At 39.5% G+C, this 20,372-nt stretch overlaps 1 protein-coding gene across 4 annotated transcripts in view; it reads left to right on the top strand.

Annotated features, from left to right (window-relative positions):
• LOC138952350 (spectrin beta chain, non-erythrocytic 5-like) overlaps window positions 1-20,372 on the top strand; it is a 281,446-nt gene that overhangs the window by 260,840 nt on the left and 234 nt on the right. For 2 of the 4 annotated variants that reach the window (XM_070324002.1, XM_070324000.1), the window contains 6 exons: window positions 3,045-3,285; window positions 5,316-5,504; window positions 6,580-6,639; window positions 14,107-14,409; window positions 14,976-15,059; window positions 15,608-20,372. The exon at window positions 15,608-20,372 is cut by the window's right edge and continues 234 nt beyond it. In XM_070324002.1, coding sequence (XP_070180103.1) covers window positions 3,045-3,285; window positions 5,316-5,504; window positions 6,580-6,639; window positions 14,107-14,409; window positions 14,976-15,059; window positions 15,608-15,816 — 1,086 coding nt within the window. In that variant the 3' untranslated portion in view covers window positions 15,817-20,372. The remainder of the gene's footprint in view (window positions 1-3,044; window positions 3,286-5,315; window positions 5,505-6,579; window positions 6,640-14,106; window positions 14,410-14,975; window positions 15,060-15,607) is intronic. The other 2 variants (XM_070324001.1, XM_070324003.1) reach the window with 2 other exon arrangements.

The following is a 20,372-nucleotide window of genomic DNA, read 5'->3' as shown; positions in this document are numbered from 1 at the left end:
CGATACGGACCACCCAAGGGACCGACCAGAAGGGTTGTTATGGACAGGTGGTCACCAGGGAAAGGTTCATTATATGCACACCTGTTTACCCTTACTATTTTGGAGTAATTAATTACTAGTTTTTAGGATTTTGGGGGAAAAATACTCCATTTGAGACCAGACTACGATTTTATTCAAATTAGGTTTGTGTTGCTAATGTTGGCGTTTGTAACCACTGGGTTATTATTTTTGTCATCAGATTACTATTCATTTTTACCATTAGTCTTATCAAGCTTTGGGGTAAACAGGTCTGTATAGAAAAAACCACTCATTTGGGATGTTGTGGTGAAGTCATGAGGGGCAGCTGATCCTATAATAGAAAGGGGATGTTGTGGTGACGTCATGAGGGGCAGCTGGTCCTATAATAGAAAGGGGATGTTGTGGTGACGTCATGAGGGGCAGCTGATCCTATAATAGAAAGGGGATGTTGTGGTGACGTCATGAGGGGCAGCTGATCCTATAATAGAAAGGGGATGTTGTGGTGACGTCATGAGGGGCAGCTGATCCTATAATAGAAAGGGGATGTTGTGGTGACGTCATGAGGGGCAGCTGGTCCTGTAATAGAAAGGGGATGTTGTGGTGACGTCATGAGGGGCAGCTGATCCTATAATAGAAAGGGGATGTTGTGGTGACGTCATGAGGGGCAGCTGGTCCTATAATAGAAAGGGGATGTTGTGGTGACGTCATGAGGGGCAGCTGATCCTATAATAGAAAGGGGATGTTGTGGTGACGTCATGAGGGGCAGCTGGTCCTATAATAGAAAGGGGATGTTGTGGTGACGTCATGAGGGGCAGCTGATCCTGTAATAGAAAGGGGATGTTGTGGTGACGTCATGAGGGGCAGCTGGTCCTATAATAGAAAGGGGATGTTGTGGTGACGTCATGAGGGGCAGCTGGTCCTGTAATAGAAAGGGGGTTACCAGGGCAGGTGGGACTATAGTATTTTTTGCACCTTATACTTTATATGAGTTATTTCTAATATGCTGACTGTTAGCAAATGATAACAGGCATGTCGAGAAAAAAGATATCAAGCATGAGCCTTTTAGGCGAATGCTGATATCGTTTAATTTGACCAAAAGAAATTTCGAAGCAACCCCGCGAATTAGACAGAACAGCCGCAATGGGAACTTGAGCGCTCCTACCTGATTATGCCTGTCAGTCAAAGAATTCTCGTGACCTGGGTCAGCCAATCAGAGTAATACTCCTGACGTGATGAATATTCACAGATCAAATGCGTTTGACACAAAACAATCTCACAAGATAAACCATGTTCAACATGCGTTTCGGTTGCTTCGCTTTTTGAGTCACTTGAGAAAAAGTGACTCTAAGTAATCGGTCAGTGTTAGTCTGTCCGGCCGGCCGGCCGGCCGTCCGTAGACACCACCTTAACGTTGGACTTTTCTCGGAAACTATCAAAGCGATCCGGCTCATATTTTGTTTAGTCGTGACCTCCAATGACCTCTACACTTTAACGATGGTTTCGTTGACCTTTGACCTTTTTCAAGGTCACAGGTCAGCGTCAAAGGAAAAATTAGACATTTTATATCTTTGACAAAGTTCATCGGATGTGATTGAAACTTTGTAGGATTATTCTTTACATCAAAGTATTTACATCTGTAGCCTTTTACGAACGTTATCAGAAAAACAAGGGAGATAACTAGCCTTTTCTGTTCGGCAACACACAACTTAACGTTGGGCTTTTCTCAGAAACTATAAAAGTGACCGGGCTCAAATTTTATGTGAACGTGACTCCCAGTGACCTCTACACTTTGACGTCTGCTTTGGTGACCTTTGACCTTTTTCAAGGTCACAGGTATGTCTTGAAGGAAAAAAATTGAAATATCATATCTCTGAAACTATTCATCGGATTTGATTCAAACTTTATAGGATTATTCTTTACATCAAATTATTTACATCTGTATTGTGTTGTGAATAGCAATTTCTTCCTGTCCATCTGATGCCTCATATAATATTCAGAACTGCGAAAGTGACTCGATCGAGCGTTTGCTCTTCTTGTTCTTGTTGAATAGAGAGCGACAGATTTAGAACCGACTCAAGAGGGATGGGAAATGACGTAACGATACATTTGACGTAACGCGAGTGACGCAATTTCACTTGATTTTTCGAACTTAGGTAATTTACATTTCAAGTGAGCGGGTCGGCATTTCACACTCAGAGGATGGGCGGTACCTTGCTGTTCCGTAAAGCACCCACCGACAAAACTCGCTTATCGGTATTTTTTTTAGATAAAGAGAGTATTATCTGACAGCATTTGAAGTGTCATTCTGTAGAATAAATCACGCTGATCTTGTTGATTTAAATTTTTACTTTGTTTTGTCAATTTTTAGCTTGATAAACAAAAAGGGTCCGTGCCTGAACGTTATAACATTTAACAGGTCACCTAGAATCCATCCTGATTGGTCAAAAAGCCATATGGGGCACTGAATTGGTAATAATAGCTAGATAGTTTTATTATAAGAACCTTTTCTAATTCCTATTAACTCGATGTTCTTTAACTATATTTATACATAAATGCATATTGTAAAGCAGTATGCATTGTTAGAGGATCTTTTAGTAGCAGTGTTTAAATGTCGAAGCTGCTTTTCCCAGTTTTACCTAAGATACCGACTGTATATTGTGTTATTGTATTTGTCAGACTTGATTGTACCAAGTCCCTACACATGTTGTAATGCGCTTAGAGCCAAATATTTTTGTTTTTTGTAAGGGATAGGCGCAATATAAATACACTTTATTATGATTATTATTATTATTAATAGTATATAAAAGATTAATGATAGCAAAGTGATGCCATGAGGAGGAACGTGGCTTGTTCATTCATTGTCATTGCTTGTTATTCTCTCAGGCGCCAGGAGATTGAATGGGCTTATAACTCTCACTCTATTGCACATGTCTTGTGCGTTCAAAGTGCTTACTTCCCTTGAGGTATCAGTCATTTTGACTTCATGAAACTAACCTCCTACACTTCAGTTTAAATTTCTCTTCAAGACAAAGGACGGGGAGAGCAAGAAGTCAAAACGCACCCCCAGCTTCAACATCCGGCGCCGCACTCGCAGTTTCAAGGACAAGTACAAACTCCCGGAGAACCTGCCGCCGCCAGACCTCCAGACTCTAGTCGACAGGAAGCAGGAACTGCAGAGCGGCGGCAAGAAGGCCACCATCCGATCGTGGAAGAACTTTTACACTGTGCTCTACGGACAGCTGCTGGCTTTCTTCAAGGACGGAGAAGGTTTGTGGATTGTAGTGAGGGGTAGATTGTTGTTAAGGTTGGTTTTTGGTCGTGTGATTGCGTGGAATATGTTTTCTCTGTGTGTGTGTGTGTTTGCCTCTGTGTGTGTGTGTGTGTGTGTGTGTGTGTGTGTGTTTGCCTCTGTGTGTGTTTGCCTCTGTGTGTGTATGTGTTTGCCTGTGTGTGTGTGTGTGTGTTTGCCTCTGTGTGTGTGTGTGTGTTTGCCTCTGTGTGTGTGTGTCTTAGTGTATTTTTTTCTGTAGACTTTTTTCTGCAGAGTGTATCATTGCTTGATAAGTGTAAAATGGTGTTTGATTGTAACAAGGGTTGAGGGGAAAACAAACCCGAGTCAGTATAAAAAGGAATGTGTGTGTTAGTGTGCATGAGTGTCTGCTCTTCAAATCCTGTTTCTAAATCTTAACATGAAGAATCACAAAAACAAGAATAGTAAGTTACTCAGAACGTTTATTTTATGACAAAACATCACAGGTACGTTGACCCACTGGTCTATAAAGTGGACAGACAGACTAACACTTATGGTACAGATGATAAACTTATGGTACAGATGATAAACTTATGGTACAGATGATAAACTTATGGTACAGATGATAAACTTACAGGCATGGGAATTGAAAATTGTAAAAAAGGCTGAAAATATTTAACTGAAGACGCGAAGCGTCAAGTCGACGGTGCGAAGCGCCTAGTCTTACTAGGGGGGTCCGGGGGCATGCTCCCCCGGAAAAAATGTTCTCCAAAGAACCCAGATGGTGCAATCTGGTGTCATCTGAGCTCCAAGTTTGCCATTAAATTCTGTTTTTAGAATCAGAGTTTTTAGTACCAATTTTTTATTTTTTGAAGAAAAAAATATATACATGTATTATATGGTTGAAATTTGTTAAAAAATTGATCTGTTGAGACAAACTGGAAAATGTAACTTGTAACACAATCTGTGCAATCTGGTTTACTTTCAAACATAAAAGTTACAAAGGCTCACCAATAAGAATTGCCCACTTAAGTTACTTTCCCATGATCTCTTACAAGGAGTTTAAAAAAAAAGTATAAAAAAAAGAAGAAGAAAATAAGGCTCAACGCATAGATTTTTCTTCGATTTGTGGGTTAGCGGTTTGGGTACCAGCCCAGCTCAAACCCTTGCTTAAATTTGGTAAATATAGTTCGAAGAATACGATCAGCACAGTGACAGTCGAGAAACTGAAACAGATGCGCAAAGTTCAGATCTAGAGCTGTGTTCTTCGCTTGACTTGAGCCAAATCTGTTCTTCTTCTGCCGTATAAAATCGAAGGAAAATCAAACAATTCAGGAGCACTGTGCCTTACTTGAGCAGAAAAAAACCCACCTGGCAAACGTTGATTGTCCTTCAGAGAAGAGCACGTTTCAATGTGCTTCTTCCTGGGGAGATGGTCAGTTAGTGCTTGAAGTCCCCGGCTGGCATACGAAACGTAGGTGTTGCAGACAATGCACCATGCTGAACCACGGACATCAATTTTTCTAAATCGGGTGCCGACGCGCTGTTTGTCTCTATTCACTTCCACAACAGCCGACACCCACTCCCATTTCCATTTGTTCGCGCATCCAGTGTCATCGAATTTTTGACCACGTTTTACAACACGCGCGATCGACATTTTCACTGGTACACTGCGTTCAATGCTGTCACGTGCCCGCGAATAATATAGTGTGCCCGCGAATCAACAGCGAGCTGTTTCACTCAAAGTTCAAGTAACTGAGGCGGGCGGTAGCGTGAACAAAGTACGGACAGTTTTCGCGGGCTTTTGCGCAGAGGCAAAAGTAACCGGTGCTTTTTTTTGTGTGCCTCCCCCCTTTATTTTTTCGGCGGACACTTTTGCTTTTCCGGCGGAACAAACAAAAATGTTGGCGGAAATCCGCCATTCGGCGGACAATTCCCATGCCTGAACTTAGCTTCGAAAAGTTTCTGTTGCTCCGTTTCTGGCGAGAATGATGATCAGAGTCGGGAAGAATTTTTATTTAATCTTAATTTGTTATTGCACCTACAGCCTACACAGAAAGCCAGGCTGCCGCCCCCCCTCTCAACATCCACCGGTGTGTGAGCGAGGTTGCGTCCGACTACACCAAGAAACAGAACGTCCTGCGACTCAAACTCAGCGACGGCGCCGAGTACCTCCTGGAGCTTAATTCTCCTGAAGAGATGAAGGCTTGGCACGGAAAAATCCAGCACTACGCAGGTACATTTTCGCAGTGTTTTTTTTAGATGATATATATATACAGTTGTACCTGTGATAAAAGAACACCCATGGGACCAGGCAAAAATGTCCCTTCATTGCAGGTGGCCTTTCATGGCGGGTATAGTTTAGTGAAGTTAATACACAAAGGGGTGACAGAAAGTGTCCTTTCTTTGGCGGCGTCCTCTCATTGCAGGGGCCTCATATAACAGGTACCACTGTCATAGTGATTGTTTCAGTTGGTAATCTGATACTATGCCAATGTTTTAGCACAGAAATGTTGTGTGATTTAGTGTGTTACTGTTTGTGTTTTTTGCAAAATTGGTCAAGAATCTGTGTTCAATGTTAATTGTCTGTGTTTCGTCTTTTTTTTTTTTTTTTTAAAGTGTCTGCTGTCTTTTTTGGGCTGTGCTTTGGATGTCTTGGGGAGGGAAGATTTAACTTCAAGACTGGGGTAACATGGTTTCAGAAATGACTGAAAATGTGGGTCAAGGACTTTTAACTGAATGCCAAGGTCATGGTATGTGCACTTGAATTAATAGACTAGTTCATGCCAGTTTCCTTTGACTGGGATGTTGACTCTAAAAGTGTACTCCGTCTAGCCAGACCATGAGTCAGCCAACCACCCTCCTAACAAAAGCACAATTCTAGTGAAAGTTAGCAATTATGGAGCACCCTTTACAGTATTAACAGTCGGTCGGCATTGAATATAGTTTTTAATAGATAGTCAGCAATCCTTTTAAATGATAGAGTTCTGTAGTGTTTTCGCTTGTTAAAAATGTGTGTTCTTATTCTATTGTTTTCACATTAGCTAGGCTTTTGGACAACGTTGCCTTTATTTGTTTTTCTTTCTTCTTTTTTTTAAATTTTAGCCCATGCATAAGCAAAAAGAGTAAAAAGGCTATAATTGTCCACGCCTTTCAACGAACTCAAAGGCTTTCATTTGAAAGGATTGCTGCATTATATTTTGTCTGAGAATGTTGCAGTACGTCAAGAAACTCTTTGTTCTGGTTCTGTCAGGTTCACACTTTATGTAACAATCATCATTTGTCTTTTTCCTGACTTGGTTGCCTTCCAGACGAGCCGCAAATGTTTGCCAATTTGGAATTTGAGGCGAACACGTTGGGTGGGGAAGAAGGTGATGATCACGTGACTGGTTTCTTGGTTTTGATTGGCTGCTGTGCTTCTGTCACTCCAACATGCAAATGACACAGGTCACCCTCACCATAACGCTTCTTGCAGAGTCAGTAGTGCAAAGTGAAATGGGTTTGGGCTTTGGGTAGGGATGTATAGGACTTTAGGCTTTGGGTAAGGATATACAGGAAGGATAAGAAATTATTTTATGCTAGCCAATTTTGATCGTTTAGAGGATGATAAAGCCCTTTCTGTTTTAAATAAGTTTGATGCTTAAATAATGAAGCTGTTTGTTGGTCTGGACTTTCAAATGCTCTGAAGGACCAAACAATAGGAGAGATGATGGGTGGAAAGCTTAACATGTCATAAAGAAATAAATAAAAGGCAGCTACATGTCTGCAGGAAGCTGGCTATAAGCCTCTGTATTAAATAATATATATGAAGATGTTTTTAAATGTAAAAGCCCTAAAAGGACGGTACCATTTCAAGAGACACTTTGATCTCTAATCTGAAGGATGCAATCACATCTTTTTTTTTTTTAAAGAAGAAGAAAGCATTGTTTGTATCATGAACCCGGGCTTCACTCATGGAACCATTCGTGAAGTCATATTCAAACTGAAAGGAATCATCAGAAGAATTGAATAAATATGTCACTCATTAATAATTATTATGGGGTGATTTATTTTCAGTACTTATGCCAACTAGAGAAAATGTTTAGTGTGTAAAACAGAAGCTTGCGTAAATAGGCCAAGCCAGCTTTGAAAGATGCAGTGTCTAACACAGTGTGATTTTCATGTGTGCTTCGTTGACCTTGAGGGTGACCTGTGTTTTAACCTCTTTGTGCTGGGAAGTTTTCACTTTCATTTTCTTCACTTCTAGCCTAAAGGGACGAGATGGCAGAGTGTCCTTGCTTTCCCTAAAACTCTGACGTTTCTCTCACATTTCTGCCGTTTTTGTTCATTTTGGGGTACGGTTTTAAAAAAAGAACTTGTTTCCACTCAGATCTGGAGTCTTTTAATTCGTTTTCTTTTTTTTCCTCCATTTTCCCCTCTCCAAATGTTGTCTTGTTTTCTTTGACCATGGTAGATTTTGTCTTGCATTTGTAGATTTATTTGGGTCTTTTGAATGAGAAAGAAACCAAAAATTGACACAAAGTTTAGTTTTGGGGTGTTTTTTGTTCTGTCTACTCAGCACATAGAATTGTGTGAAACTTAGCAACATGAGCACAAAGGGGACAAAAGTTGCAGACGGACTCAGCAGTGCTCAAAAGAAAAGAAACAGCTGTAGTTTGCTGCATTTTAGAATTTGTCTGACTAAGGGCTCAGAACCTCCTAACACTCTGTACGTTGTCTTCAGAACTCAATGTCAATACACTGAACAAACACTGTGTGAGAAATTTATGCGTTAGTGGATTCCCTGGAGAGAAAAAAAATTCTAGATGAATTTTTGTTGTTGTTGACCGTTTCAGTATGTAGTTGAAAACTATAAACAATTAAGAAAAATGTGTGCGCTCTGGGAAAGGCAATTATTTTTGTTTCTTTACACTTATCTCTTTTATCAAAGATATTAGTGTAAAGAGACACAAATAACTGCATTTTCCGTATCATTAAAATCTAAGACATGTACAGAAACTTTGGGAGGTTTTGACGCTGACATGCAGTCAGTCAACGGCATGGACAGCTTTAGTTGTTTTGTGATGTGCCTGACGTAGCTGCATTCTTACTGTAGAGATGTGTCTGTGGACCGACCTAGTTACCTGCATTCAGTGCAAAGTGACCTCAACAGGGAGAACATGGATTACCTTTTTTTTTTTTTTAGTCAGCAGCCAGCCTCGGCTCCAGTAGTTGTTGCATGTTTTGAAATCGTAGGCATGGTTAATGTTGTGTAAATTGAAGCTGAATCGATGCAATGCAAAGGTTACAGTTGGATAACTGTGCTTGAATACTATGTATATATTCCTAGCTCATTTATACAGAACATGGTCATGATTATGTGTGCATTATCGATCATTATCGATATTATGATACAATATATGTGTCTATGATAATTGTCCTAGTAAGTGTCTTTTATTGCTATCATGAACATTTTAATTGTGATATAATCATTGTGACTGGTATCTTGGACGTATAATTTAGATAAAATGTCCACACATGTAAACAAGAAAAAAGGAAATTAAGACCAAAGGTGTTCATAATGTGCAGGAATCAGTCTGTGGGACTGAATATCCATCGGCTGATTGATTTCTTTTGAAACTGTCAGAGAATTTGTGTATAGCTGATGTAATTACTGGAGGGATTTGACACTAGCTCGTAGGAGTTACACACAATTCCTGCAAGCGTTCTGACCTGCCCCATCCTTGCTTTGGATTGCAAATCCTTTTCCTGACCCCTGCCACAACCTACCATTGTTTCTATTTATCCTTCACCCAATACACCTTCCCCCCTCCCCTCCACCCACAGACAACCATTGCCTATGCATGTGGCTGCTTGACTTACAAGCAGACGACCATTTCCAGTGCTACAGTGTAATTCCTGATATGAGCCCATTACAGGCTCAGCATTTCTTTACCCAACATTCCTAAAAAAAAAGAATCCTAAGGAACCAGTCTAAATGTTTGTGTAAATTATTCCAGGGTAAGAAAATATCAAATTGCCAAAACTACAAAATGCAACGCAAGTTTTTTTAAGTTTAAAGAATATAAAGAATTTTTTTAATTCTGAATGCTCTTTTGTTTTCAAACGGCTTGATAGAATTACTAAACCAGATTCAGTTAGTCCTGAGTTGCAGTAAGTAAATTGACTACATATCACTCCAAAAACTTTATCCAGGATGGCCGATCTTACAGTGACCTAGCTTTTTCTCTCCTCCCCTTTCCTCACCCTTTTTTTTTATAACTCAATCTCTTCAGCTTTATTGTGACCTTTTTGACTCCTCTTTCCAGGCTATAAGATATCAAAAGTATTTTTTTGAATTGATTCATTAAATATAAATCATACTTTAGGTAGATTTGTGCATACAGTTGTCTGGAGTTTACTTCATTTTTGTCTATGATATGAAGTTACTATACTTAAAACATAATATTAATTGAGTGGTGTCAACTTTGCGAAGTCTATTTTACGAAGCTTGCTTGAAGCTTTTGCACTGAATTGTTGGTAAAAAGACTTGGCAAAGACAGCTTTGGGCTGAACTAGGGACAGCCTTAAAGCTCACAATACTGTCATGCTCAGCCTGGAACCAGCTAGTTGACCTCTTTTAACATCCCCAACTGGCCCAAGCTCATATGGAAAAAAAAATGAGCTCAAGAAAAATAATTACCTGGAAGAAGATAATCCAGAAGCAATCTTTCAGAGTCCATTTAAGAGTGTGTTCTAGATGCTGCTAGGAGACGCCATTAAGTTGCCACAGAAAAATTCATTTCTGGGGGGAGGGTGCTTGACTCCCCTGGGCTCTAGCTACCGGGGCGTTGCCCTTAGACCCAGAGTAGACCACTCCCCTGAGCCCTAGCTAACAGGGCGTTGCCCTTAGACCCTAGACCACTCCCCTGGGCCCTAGCTACCAGGGCGTTGCCCTTAGACCCTATACAGTTTTCCCAGATTTTCTCCCCAGCTGTTCTCCAGCCTGTAATATTGTCAGTGATCTTGTCAGACTTGACAGACATAAATCTCAGAATATTGTCATGATGTTTCCATATTTGGTGTATTAAATTGTCAATTCTACCTTTATAGTATATCTGTATTTGCATCCTAGAAATGTCACTTATATAATGTAATTGAAGGCAATAAATTTTTTAGCGGACCAGTGCCTATATATGACTGCCGTGTTGCTGTTATAATACGTTACGGTCTGTTATGGTCAGTAAGTCATTGTTGTTGTCGTAGTAATTGAATTTACATATACACAGTGTTGTGACTAAATGCTCTTATAGATCAACTGTACAGACCATCTTGGAAATCATGATATATATCCGTCCACGCTTTTAGGAGCGTCTTTTCACTTCAATATATACAAACATTCAACAGCCTGGAACTGTCTGTGCAGAGTCAGAAATATTTGTTAAATTAATTACATAAATATTACAGGTGTTAAGTGACACAAGTAGAAATACAGACAATAACGTAATAAAAACAAATTAAAACAAGTCGCGTAAGGCGAAAATACAATATTTAGTCAAGTAGCTGTCGAACTCACAGAATGAAACTGAACGCAATGCCATTTTTCAGCAAGACCGTATACTCGTAGCATCGTCAGTCCACCGCTCATGGCAAAGGCAGTGAAATTGACAAGAAGAGCGGGGTAGTAGTTGCGCTAAGAAGGATAGCACGCTTTTCTGTACCTCTCTTTGTTTTAACTTTCTGAGCGTGTTTTTAATCCAAACATATCATATCTATATGTTTTTGGAATCAGGAACCGACAAGGAATAAGATGAAAGTGTTTTTAAATTGATTTGGACAATTTAATTTTGATAATAATTTTTATATATTTAATTTTCAGAGCTTGTTTTTAATCCGAATATAACATATTTATATGTTTTTGGAATCAGCAAATGATGGAGAATAAGATAAACGTAAATTTGGATCGTTTTATAAATTTTTATTTTTTTTTACAATTTTCAGATTTTTAATGACCAAAGTCATTAATTAATTTTTAAGCCACCAAGCTGAAATGCAATACCGAACCCCGGGCTTCGTCGAAGATTACTTGACCAAAATTTGAACCAATTTGGTTGAAAAATGAGGGCGTGACAGTGCCGCCTCAACTTTCACGAAAAGCCGGATATGACGTCATCAAAGACATTTATCAAAAAAATGAAAAAAACGTTCGGGGATTTCATACCCAGGAACTCTCATGTCAAATTTCATAAAGATCGGTCCAGTAGTTTAGTCTGAATCGCTCTACACACACACACACACACACACACGCACGCACGCACACACGCACGCACATACACCACGACCCTCGTTTCGATTCCCCCTCGATGTTAAAATATTTAGTCAAAACTTGACTAAATATAAAAAGAAGTACATGTATTATCACTCCAGTTGTTGGAAAGTACATAGACAACCTGTTGTCCTAACGTTCACGGAAGAACCAACATCTGCTTTACCGGCATCATCATTTTTGTTTTCTGTTACATTATGGATCTCGGTGCTTTTACTTCTGCCATAGTTTGGACATATATTGTATTAATCATGAAGAAAATGACTTGTGTCAACTGTATAAAGTGACTTGCGTAATTGCTTCTAGCAAAGGTGAGAAGGACCTAGCCTTCTGGAGCTGGACAAGTGTTGCCTTTTTTTCTTTTTTTTCTTGAAAAGGACTGGTGTGTGGCTTCTGTAAAATAAACAGTTCTTGATATTCGGAGCTTCTTGCAAAGCATGGGTATTACATTCTTGGCATTCGGATGCAGTCTATATTAACAACGTGCAGAGTTGCAGGTGATCAAGAAAAAGCTGTGCAGTTTTCTTTTACGCAACGCTCATTTCAATTCATATTTCTTCTTGCTGCCATCTGCTGTTTTCTGGTTTAAAATTATGACAGGTGGTTGCAGAAAAAAGCTTCTGATTATTTGGGTTATACTGTTTGTAGAATCTTCTCTGTAAAATAATATGTTCAAACCTGGTGATGGATTCAATGAGTATTTTATTTCCTCAGCAACTGTGGTAACATTGCAGGTTTTTGATTCTGATGTTTTAGTTAGGTTACAGTCATAGTTTGTCGTTATTCCTGTTTCAGGGTTTGTAGTCAAGATTGTGCTTGTACAAGATGCTTTGATCACTAACATGCGTTTAAGTACTTAGGTTTTAATGAAAATGTCTAGCCCAGCAAAGGTTAATGCAATTGAAGTTAAGAAAAGTAAAAATGTCGATTGTTGGTAAACTAGCTTTCAGAAAATATTGTCAAGAATGTGTTAGATCCTTTTAGCTTTGGTTCGATAATTTTCTCTTGGTTTAAGCGTGTTTTTATTAATTTCTTGTATACATGTTATATACAGTAACAACATTAAGAACGTTAACAAGCAGACTGCTTATGGACACGTTCTAAAACTGATAATCAATACACATTCTGATAACAAGACATGGCGAACAAGTGATAACTTCAACCCTTTTCTTTCAAAATATTTCATAATATTTTATACAAATAAAGAGAGAGAGAGAGAGAGAGAGAGAGAGAGAGAGAGAGAGAATGCTTTGCTACATCTATTGCTGTCACTGTTAATATAATATCAGCCGAAGCGATCAGTTGACATAACGTAATCTTGTACAGCAGAAAATATTTTCGTGTTCAAAGATATAGTTAAATCAGTATTTCCAAACAAAAGTGTTTTGCAATCCAGAGCGTACGTGCGTTGGCAGACTATTGAATAAAATGGTTCTATGTTCTTTAAATTTTGGACAATGTAACAAAAAGTGTTCAGCGTCTTCCGGAATTTTCTCTTCTTGTCTTCTGATTTGAACCCTTTCCAATATTTACTATGTATGAGTTGTCATGCGATTAAAAATGTACAGCCAATTGGAAATAAACTGTGCGCTACAGTGGAACCTCCAAGTTTTACAACCTCCAGAAATGTGATCAAGGAGGGAGGGAGTCTCAAAATGGAAGCAGATTTACACAGCTAGGTTATGAAAAGAAAATGTTTAAATTAAAGCAAGGTCTTAAAAATGGGGGAAGTCTTACATTAGGGGGTAGGGGGGGGGGTCTTACATTAGGGGGTAGGGGGGGTCTTACTTTTGGGGGTAGGGGGGGTCTTACATTTGGGGGTAGGGTGGGGTCTTACATTTGGGGGTAGGGGGGTCTTACATTTGGGGGTAGGGGGGGGTCTTACATTTGGGGGTAGGGGGGTCTTACATTTGGGGGTAGGGGGGGGTCTTACATTTGGGGGTAGGGGGGTCTTACATTTGGGGGTAGGGGGGGTCTTACATTTGGGGGTAGGGGGGGGGGTCTTACATTTGGGGGTAGGGGGGGGTTCTTACATTTGGGGGTAGGGTGGGGTCTTACATTTGGGGGTAGGGGGGGTCTTACATTTGGGGGTAGGGGGGTCTTCCTTTTGGGGGTAGGGGGGGGTCTTACATTTGGGGGTAGGGGGGGGGTCTTACATTTGGGGGTAGGGGGGGTTCTTACATTTGGGGGTAGGGGGGTCTTACATTTGGGGGTAGGGGGTAGGGGGGTCTTACATTTGGGGGTAGGGGGTAGGGGGGTCTTACATTTGGGGGTAGGGGGGGTCTTACATTTGGGGGTAGGGGGGGTCTTACATTTGGGGGTAGGGGGGTCTTACATTTGGGGGTAGGGGGGGGGTCTTACATTTGGGGGTAGGGGGGGGGGGTCTTATAATTGAGGTTCCACTGTACACTCTTTTGGAAATTAACTCTGCAGTAGACATAAAAAACACATCACTTTAAACTGTAAATACTGCTGAAGCTAAGTAAAATCAGTCTCTGTAACCCAAACTCTCGCTGTCTCTTTCACAAAACAGCAATGGAGCCGTCGGACCATTCCAGCCGTGGAGGGTCCGAGAGTCCTCAGCGAGAGCAGAGCCCCCCTCCTCCCCCCTCCAATACCCTTCCCCCTGATACTCCCCAGGGCCGCATGGCTCCGCTGGTGGAGAACCGACTGAGTCAGGAGGGAGAGAGGAGGGGGGAGGTAGGTGGGGGGGACGCACCCAGGGTTCCCTCTGCAACCTCCACCCCCAGAGCCAACTCCTCGCCCAGAGAGGACGCGACTGACGCCCCGTGGGCTGGTCATGACAGGACGGCTAGCACCCCTTCAAATTATTCTTGTGAGTTTTGTCTGTGTGTGTTACATGCCCTTTTTTGCCACTGTTTCATCTGACTCGCTCTCGTCGATCTCTGCATGTTTCACCCCTCTCTGTTTCACCGTTTCATCTCAGTTGCTTGCTCTGTTTCATCCCTCTCTGTTTCATCTGACACGCTCTCTTTGGTTAATCCTTCTCTGTTTCATCACTATCGATTTCATCTGACTTGCTCGCTCTGTTTCACAACTCTCTGTTTCAGCACTCAGTTTTCATTTGACCCACTCTCTCTGATTTATATTTCTCTGTTCCGTCATTATCTCTTTCATCTGGCCAACTGTCTCTGTATGTTTCATCTTCTTTGTTTAATCTGACTCGCTAGTGCTCTCTCTCTCTCTCTGTCTCTCAAGCTTACCCTGTGTGTGTGTGTGTGTGTGTGTGTGTGTGTGTGTGTGTGTGTGTGTGTGTGTGTGTGTGTGTGTGTGTGTGTGTGTGTGTGTGACCCATTTCTGTTTGTGTCTGTGTTTCTGCTCTTCAAATACCTATCAGGGAGGTAACAGGATTTAAAGATGGTGTTGTTTGGTTTGTCATAGCAGTAGACGAAGATGCTGGCTTCAGGACGTCCTCGTTTGATGACAGCGCTATCAGCAGCGCAGTCAGCGGTGATTTCGACAGAGGTGAGTTGTGGGTGATTGCACTCTCCATTTTCTAAAGTTGTATATATCCATCACTCTCCAAGTACAAGTACAACCCCTGACTCTCTCAGAACCCCTCACATTAATAGACGAACTCTTGAAATGACTCATACAAACCGGACAGAGGTATTTCCGAGCATTGTCTATTAACCATGCAGTCAAATCAATTAATTACATTATGATTAAATGTTAAAGAAATGTGTTGAATGAAATATCAACTGCCATGCAGGTCTGACTGACCGCCGGTTTCATTTCCATTGTTTTCAGATTTTAAAAGGCATATTACCAGAGAATTTTGTTAACATTTTCATATGATACATGTACACTTTGAATTGGGTAGGAATTGCGAAGAAGAGCACAAAAACATGTATACATGCACACACACACACACACACACACACACATGTACACACACAGACACACGCACGCAATGTACACACACACACACACACACACACACGCACACACACACACTCACACACACACTCACACACACTCACACTGACCAGTGATTTAAATTTTGTCCGCAGATCACAGAGCAGATGACTCCCAAGGGTCAATCAAGAGGTCAACATCTGGAGCGTCAGCAACCGGAGGTCGTCCTGTCTCCGACGCCAGTTTAGACGACAAGCACGAAAAAAAGAAGGGTCACGGGGTCTTCGGCTTCCTGAAGAAAAAGAAGGACAAAGATCACCACAAAGAATCAAAGAAGGACAAAGAGAGAGCTACGCATGTGTAATCTGGATGGAAGAGTCATTTTGTTCATTGACTTTTGATGCATTTGGTTATGTTGAAATGGACAGTTTCTTGTCTAAAAAGGACATAACTTTGGTTATTTTGCAATGAATACTGACAGTTTCATGTTGGTTGAAATATATTTTTGCTACAGCGAGCGTGTGAAGCTTGTTCTGTTGTACATATTTGTGTACACTATTGGTTGGTAAGTTAGCGTGCACTGGGCGTGTGTTCCAAGTTTATACAGTAATGTACATATACCTCAACGTAGGCAGGATAAATTTAGCAGCTTCAGTTAACTACTAACATTATGCTTAACTAGTATATATTTTAGTAGGCAGTCATTAAGACATGTACCTGCACCGTATAGAACAATGCCCAAAGTTGAAATATATAGGATGGCAGGACAGTAAATTATGAAATATTTTGATGAGGTGGACACTTTTTCAAGTTGCCAGATGTGTTTTCAGCCAGCAGTTGATGTCGGCCTTCTTTCTCCTTTGTTGAGCTGGGCACGTTCAATTTATTGCGTCCAATATATTGTGCCTTTTAGCAGTGAAATGGAATCTTATTTTGCAGTCACATTCCATCCAAAACTTGTTACTGAAACTATGCACAATATTCTGTCTTTTCTTGCAATCAGTTTTCGAGATGAATGTGTCATATAGCCATTGGACAATTTACTGACCAACTGTTGAAAACCTGAATTAGACCCAGAAACACTCGGAATGTTATTTTCCGTTTAGAATTGTGCCTGCATGAGACTAGAAAACAGTTTCATTTTCGGAAAGCGTCCAGAGATCAATCAATCAATATGAGGCTTATATCGCGCGTATTCCGTGGGTACAGTTCTAAGCGCAGGGATTTATTTTTATTTTATTTTATTTTATTTTTAAATTTTTATGCAATTTATATCGCGCACATATTCAAGGCGCAGGGATTTATTTAGATAAAGATGTTTAGATGTGATTTGCTGTATCTTCTTCAAGACAAGCGTCAGTGTATCAGCCCACAGAATACATGTATTTTTGTTTTCTTACTTTTGATCAAATTAACTGTTTATGTTTCGAGTTGCTCATATCTCTTTTGAGGGTGTTAAGGTGAGCAATCTGTGCACACCTGTTGACCTGTTTCAGAACTAATGTCTCGTTTCTCATAGCAAAGTTGGATTACGTACCTACCACATAGTATAGCCGTGGTTTCTGTTCTTGCTTCGTTACCCTCTTGTGATTTTGTTTTTGTAAGTTACAGTTATATTATGGCTCCTTCAGGGAACAACATTGATCATGACATTAGAATTCAAAACATTGTTTCTATCTCTTGTTGATTGGAAGTGATAAAACCAACTGTTGTGGTGAATTGTGAACTCACCTGTCTCACAGATCTGATTTTTATATTTATTTGCATCATCAAGGTATTGTATATCGCCATACTTTTGGTTGCTGTGGCAATGAGCCTTGCACTTTATCATTACCACGTTAATAAAGTGATTGAACCAGCTAAATGTTGAGAGCCCAACAGAAGCCATCAGCTTCAGAAAAGTGAAGCTGTTGGAAGATCGAGTGGTTGGACAACATGCAGTCACAGTAAAAATTGCCATGTACATGTGTGACATTTTCCTCCATCAAAATTAGTTGTTCGAACCTGCGCACGTGGCTTCAATGCTTAGTCAAACTGAGCTTTATCAGAGGTTCTCGAAAATGTACAAGATGGAAATTTGCCTGTGTGCATGCAGTGTACAAACACACCTGCAAGCTGCACAGATTGTTTCAGCTAGGTTCTACTTTATATTTGATCCATGACATTTGAACGCTGTGAAAACTGATTTTCAGTTGATCGAAAAATAGTGTATTGTACAGTTAGAAATTAAGGGCCAGTTTAATTCTGTGTTGTTGTTGTGTTTTTGTTTTCTTCAGAGAAATTAGTTGGTATTTGACAAATTCTTGGGATGTATTTCGGGCTTCTTATTTTGGCATTTACATGCACGTTTCCTATGTGTTGTTTTTTCTTTCACTTGAGCAGACCAACTTGCAATGATTTGTATTTGAAATGGAACACAAGACAAGCAGTGCATAATATTCTTGATTTTTTTTTTTACAATTGATAATGTTGTGTGTGATCCCTATACCTCCCAAAATCAAATAAATAAAGATTTATTAATTGAAGTTTAAACTTACGGTTTAGTCTTCAGTCAGGCTTTTTGATTGAAAAGAAAAGATGGTATAAAATGGTAGGAGTGATTAGCCTCTGACCTGTAGCATTAAGTCCAAAAACCACATGTTTGTGCAAGAGAGTTGAACAAAACTAATTATGCAATATTCAAGTCTTTCTTCCTGTGATTATATAACCTTGCATAATAAAAACAATGTGTTATAAAGACTTTTTTTTATACCTGTATCTTTCTGTTTATGAGTCAGCTAGGTAGCACTTATAATTCTAGCATAAAATGTCTGAGCACTTGGAATGGAAGAAGTATGGACATTTCCTGTTACAGTCAAAGGGAACTTAATTGCTCTGATGATGATAATGTTGGAGGGAAAAAAGTCCTAACTGAAAATACACTTTACAAGGATGTTGCACAAATTAGCTAGGGTATCTTTTTACGTTTCGTGTGATTTGACGATTATTTGGGTTTTGGTTTGTTTTGTGTTTTCTCATCACTTTTCTGTGTTTGTGTATGTTGGGAAACGCTTTGTGCATTTCTTAACTAAAACACACACTTTGGTTGTGAAGGAGGATGTTAAATGGGTCGAATACAAAATGTATCTATCTATTATTGGTGCTAACCCACTAGGAACAAATTTTGTACCTGTTACTGTTGTCTATTTTATTGTGTTGTATTTTCCGGAATCGATCATTTGTATCATGAAAGAACAAATTGTCATCGCGATCAATTGTCATTATTGTTATTTGCATGTCAGAAACTAATCGATTCAATTTTATCTTATCAGGTTCTTTTTCTGATTCTGTTACATGTACAATTTTGTATTAAGATTGTGAATTTAGTATTTTGTTCAAAGGGACGAACCAATCGGACGAATTGCGCATTCCTATTTCAAGTTTACATTTAAAATTCTTGCATTGTCCACATACTAGCTTGCTTGTTTGCTTATTCTGTTAGTTGTTTGTTGTTGCTAATTTTTCTGTTACGGTAGACAATTATTGTGTGTGTTGTGTACACATTTTGCTCTAAGCGTAAGCTGGAGGCGTACATTATACATTTGATCACTGTTATGTATGTGCCAATTAATTTTTACAACTTCAATTTTGTTTAAAAAAGAGTTCAACTTTCATTTCTGGTTATATTAAGATACAAAAGGTTGTTTTTGTAATACATTTCTTCTTTGATGTGATTTTCTGTTTAAGAACTTAATATTTCACTTCATTTAAGTGTGATAGAAGGAGTACTTGGTGTGATACCATTTTCTTCTGAAGCTATTTTACAGCTAGAAGTAATCATCAACATTGGTGTAAACGGTTACTAAATGAATTAATGAAAACAATTAAAGCCATATAGAGGAATAAGGAATGATTGATTTCTGTTTTGTTAATAACACATTTTTGCCAGTTCAACTTTTGGTGTTGTTGTTTATTGACATATTTTTTAATATATCCGAGCTTTCTTCCACAAACAAGTCACATCTATATAAGTACGGCGGCTTAACAACATATTCTAAAATTATTATTTTTTGTAATCCAGGGCTGGGCAGAGTTGTGTGTGCATGTAAGCTGAGGTACAGTGGAACCCCCTTCTTAAGACCAAACAATAGACAATGAGACCAAACAATAGACAATAAGACCAAACAATAGACAATGAGACCAAACAATAGACAATAAGACCAAACAATAGACAATGAGACCAAACAATAGACAATGAGACCAAACAATAGACAATAAGACCAAACAATAGACAATAAGACCAAACAATAGACAATAAGACCAAACAATAGACAATAAGACCAAACAATAGACAATAAGACCAAACAATAGACAATAAGACCAAACAATAGACAATGAGACCAAACAATAGACAATAAGACCAAACAATAGACAATGAGACCAAACAATAGACAATAAGACCAAACAATAGACAATGAGACCAAACAATAGACAATAAGACCAAACAATAGACAATGAGACCAAACAATAGACAATGAGACCAAACAATAGACAATAAGACCAAACAATAGACAATGAGACCAAACAATAGACAATAAGACCAAACAATAGACAATGAGACCAAACAATAGACAATAAGACCAAACAATAGACAATGAGACCAAACAATAGACAATAAGACCAAACAATAGACAATAAGACCAAACAATAGACAATGAGACCAAACAATAGACAATAAGACCAAACAATAGACAATAAGACCAAACAATAGACAATAAGACCAAACAATAGACCATAAGACCAAACAATAGACAAAAACGGGCCTGAAAAGGGGAAAAGTCTTGATGTCAAGAAACATGTACAGGCGGTCTGAAGAAGGTGATGGAAGCGGGAGGGGTGTGTCTTCACTGTACTAATGGTCTTAACCTTCAGGGGACCTAA

Source organism: Littorina saxatilis, linkage group LG17, assembly GCF_037325665.1.
Source record: "Littorina saxatilis isolate snail1 linkage group LG17, US_GU_Lsax_2.0, whole genome shotgun sequence".
Classification (NCBI taxonomy): Eukaryota; Metazoa; Mollusca; class Gastropoda; order Littorinimorpha; family Littorinidae; genus Littorina; species Littorina saxatilis.
Note: the sequence above shows the minus strand (reverse complement) of the source record. Positions and strands in the feature narration are given on the sequence as shown.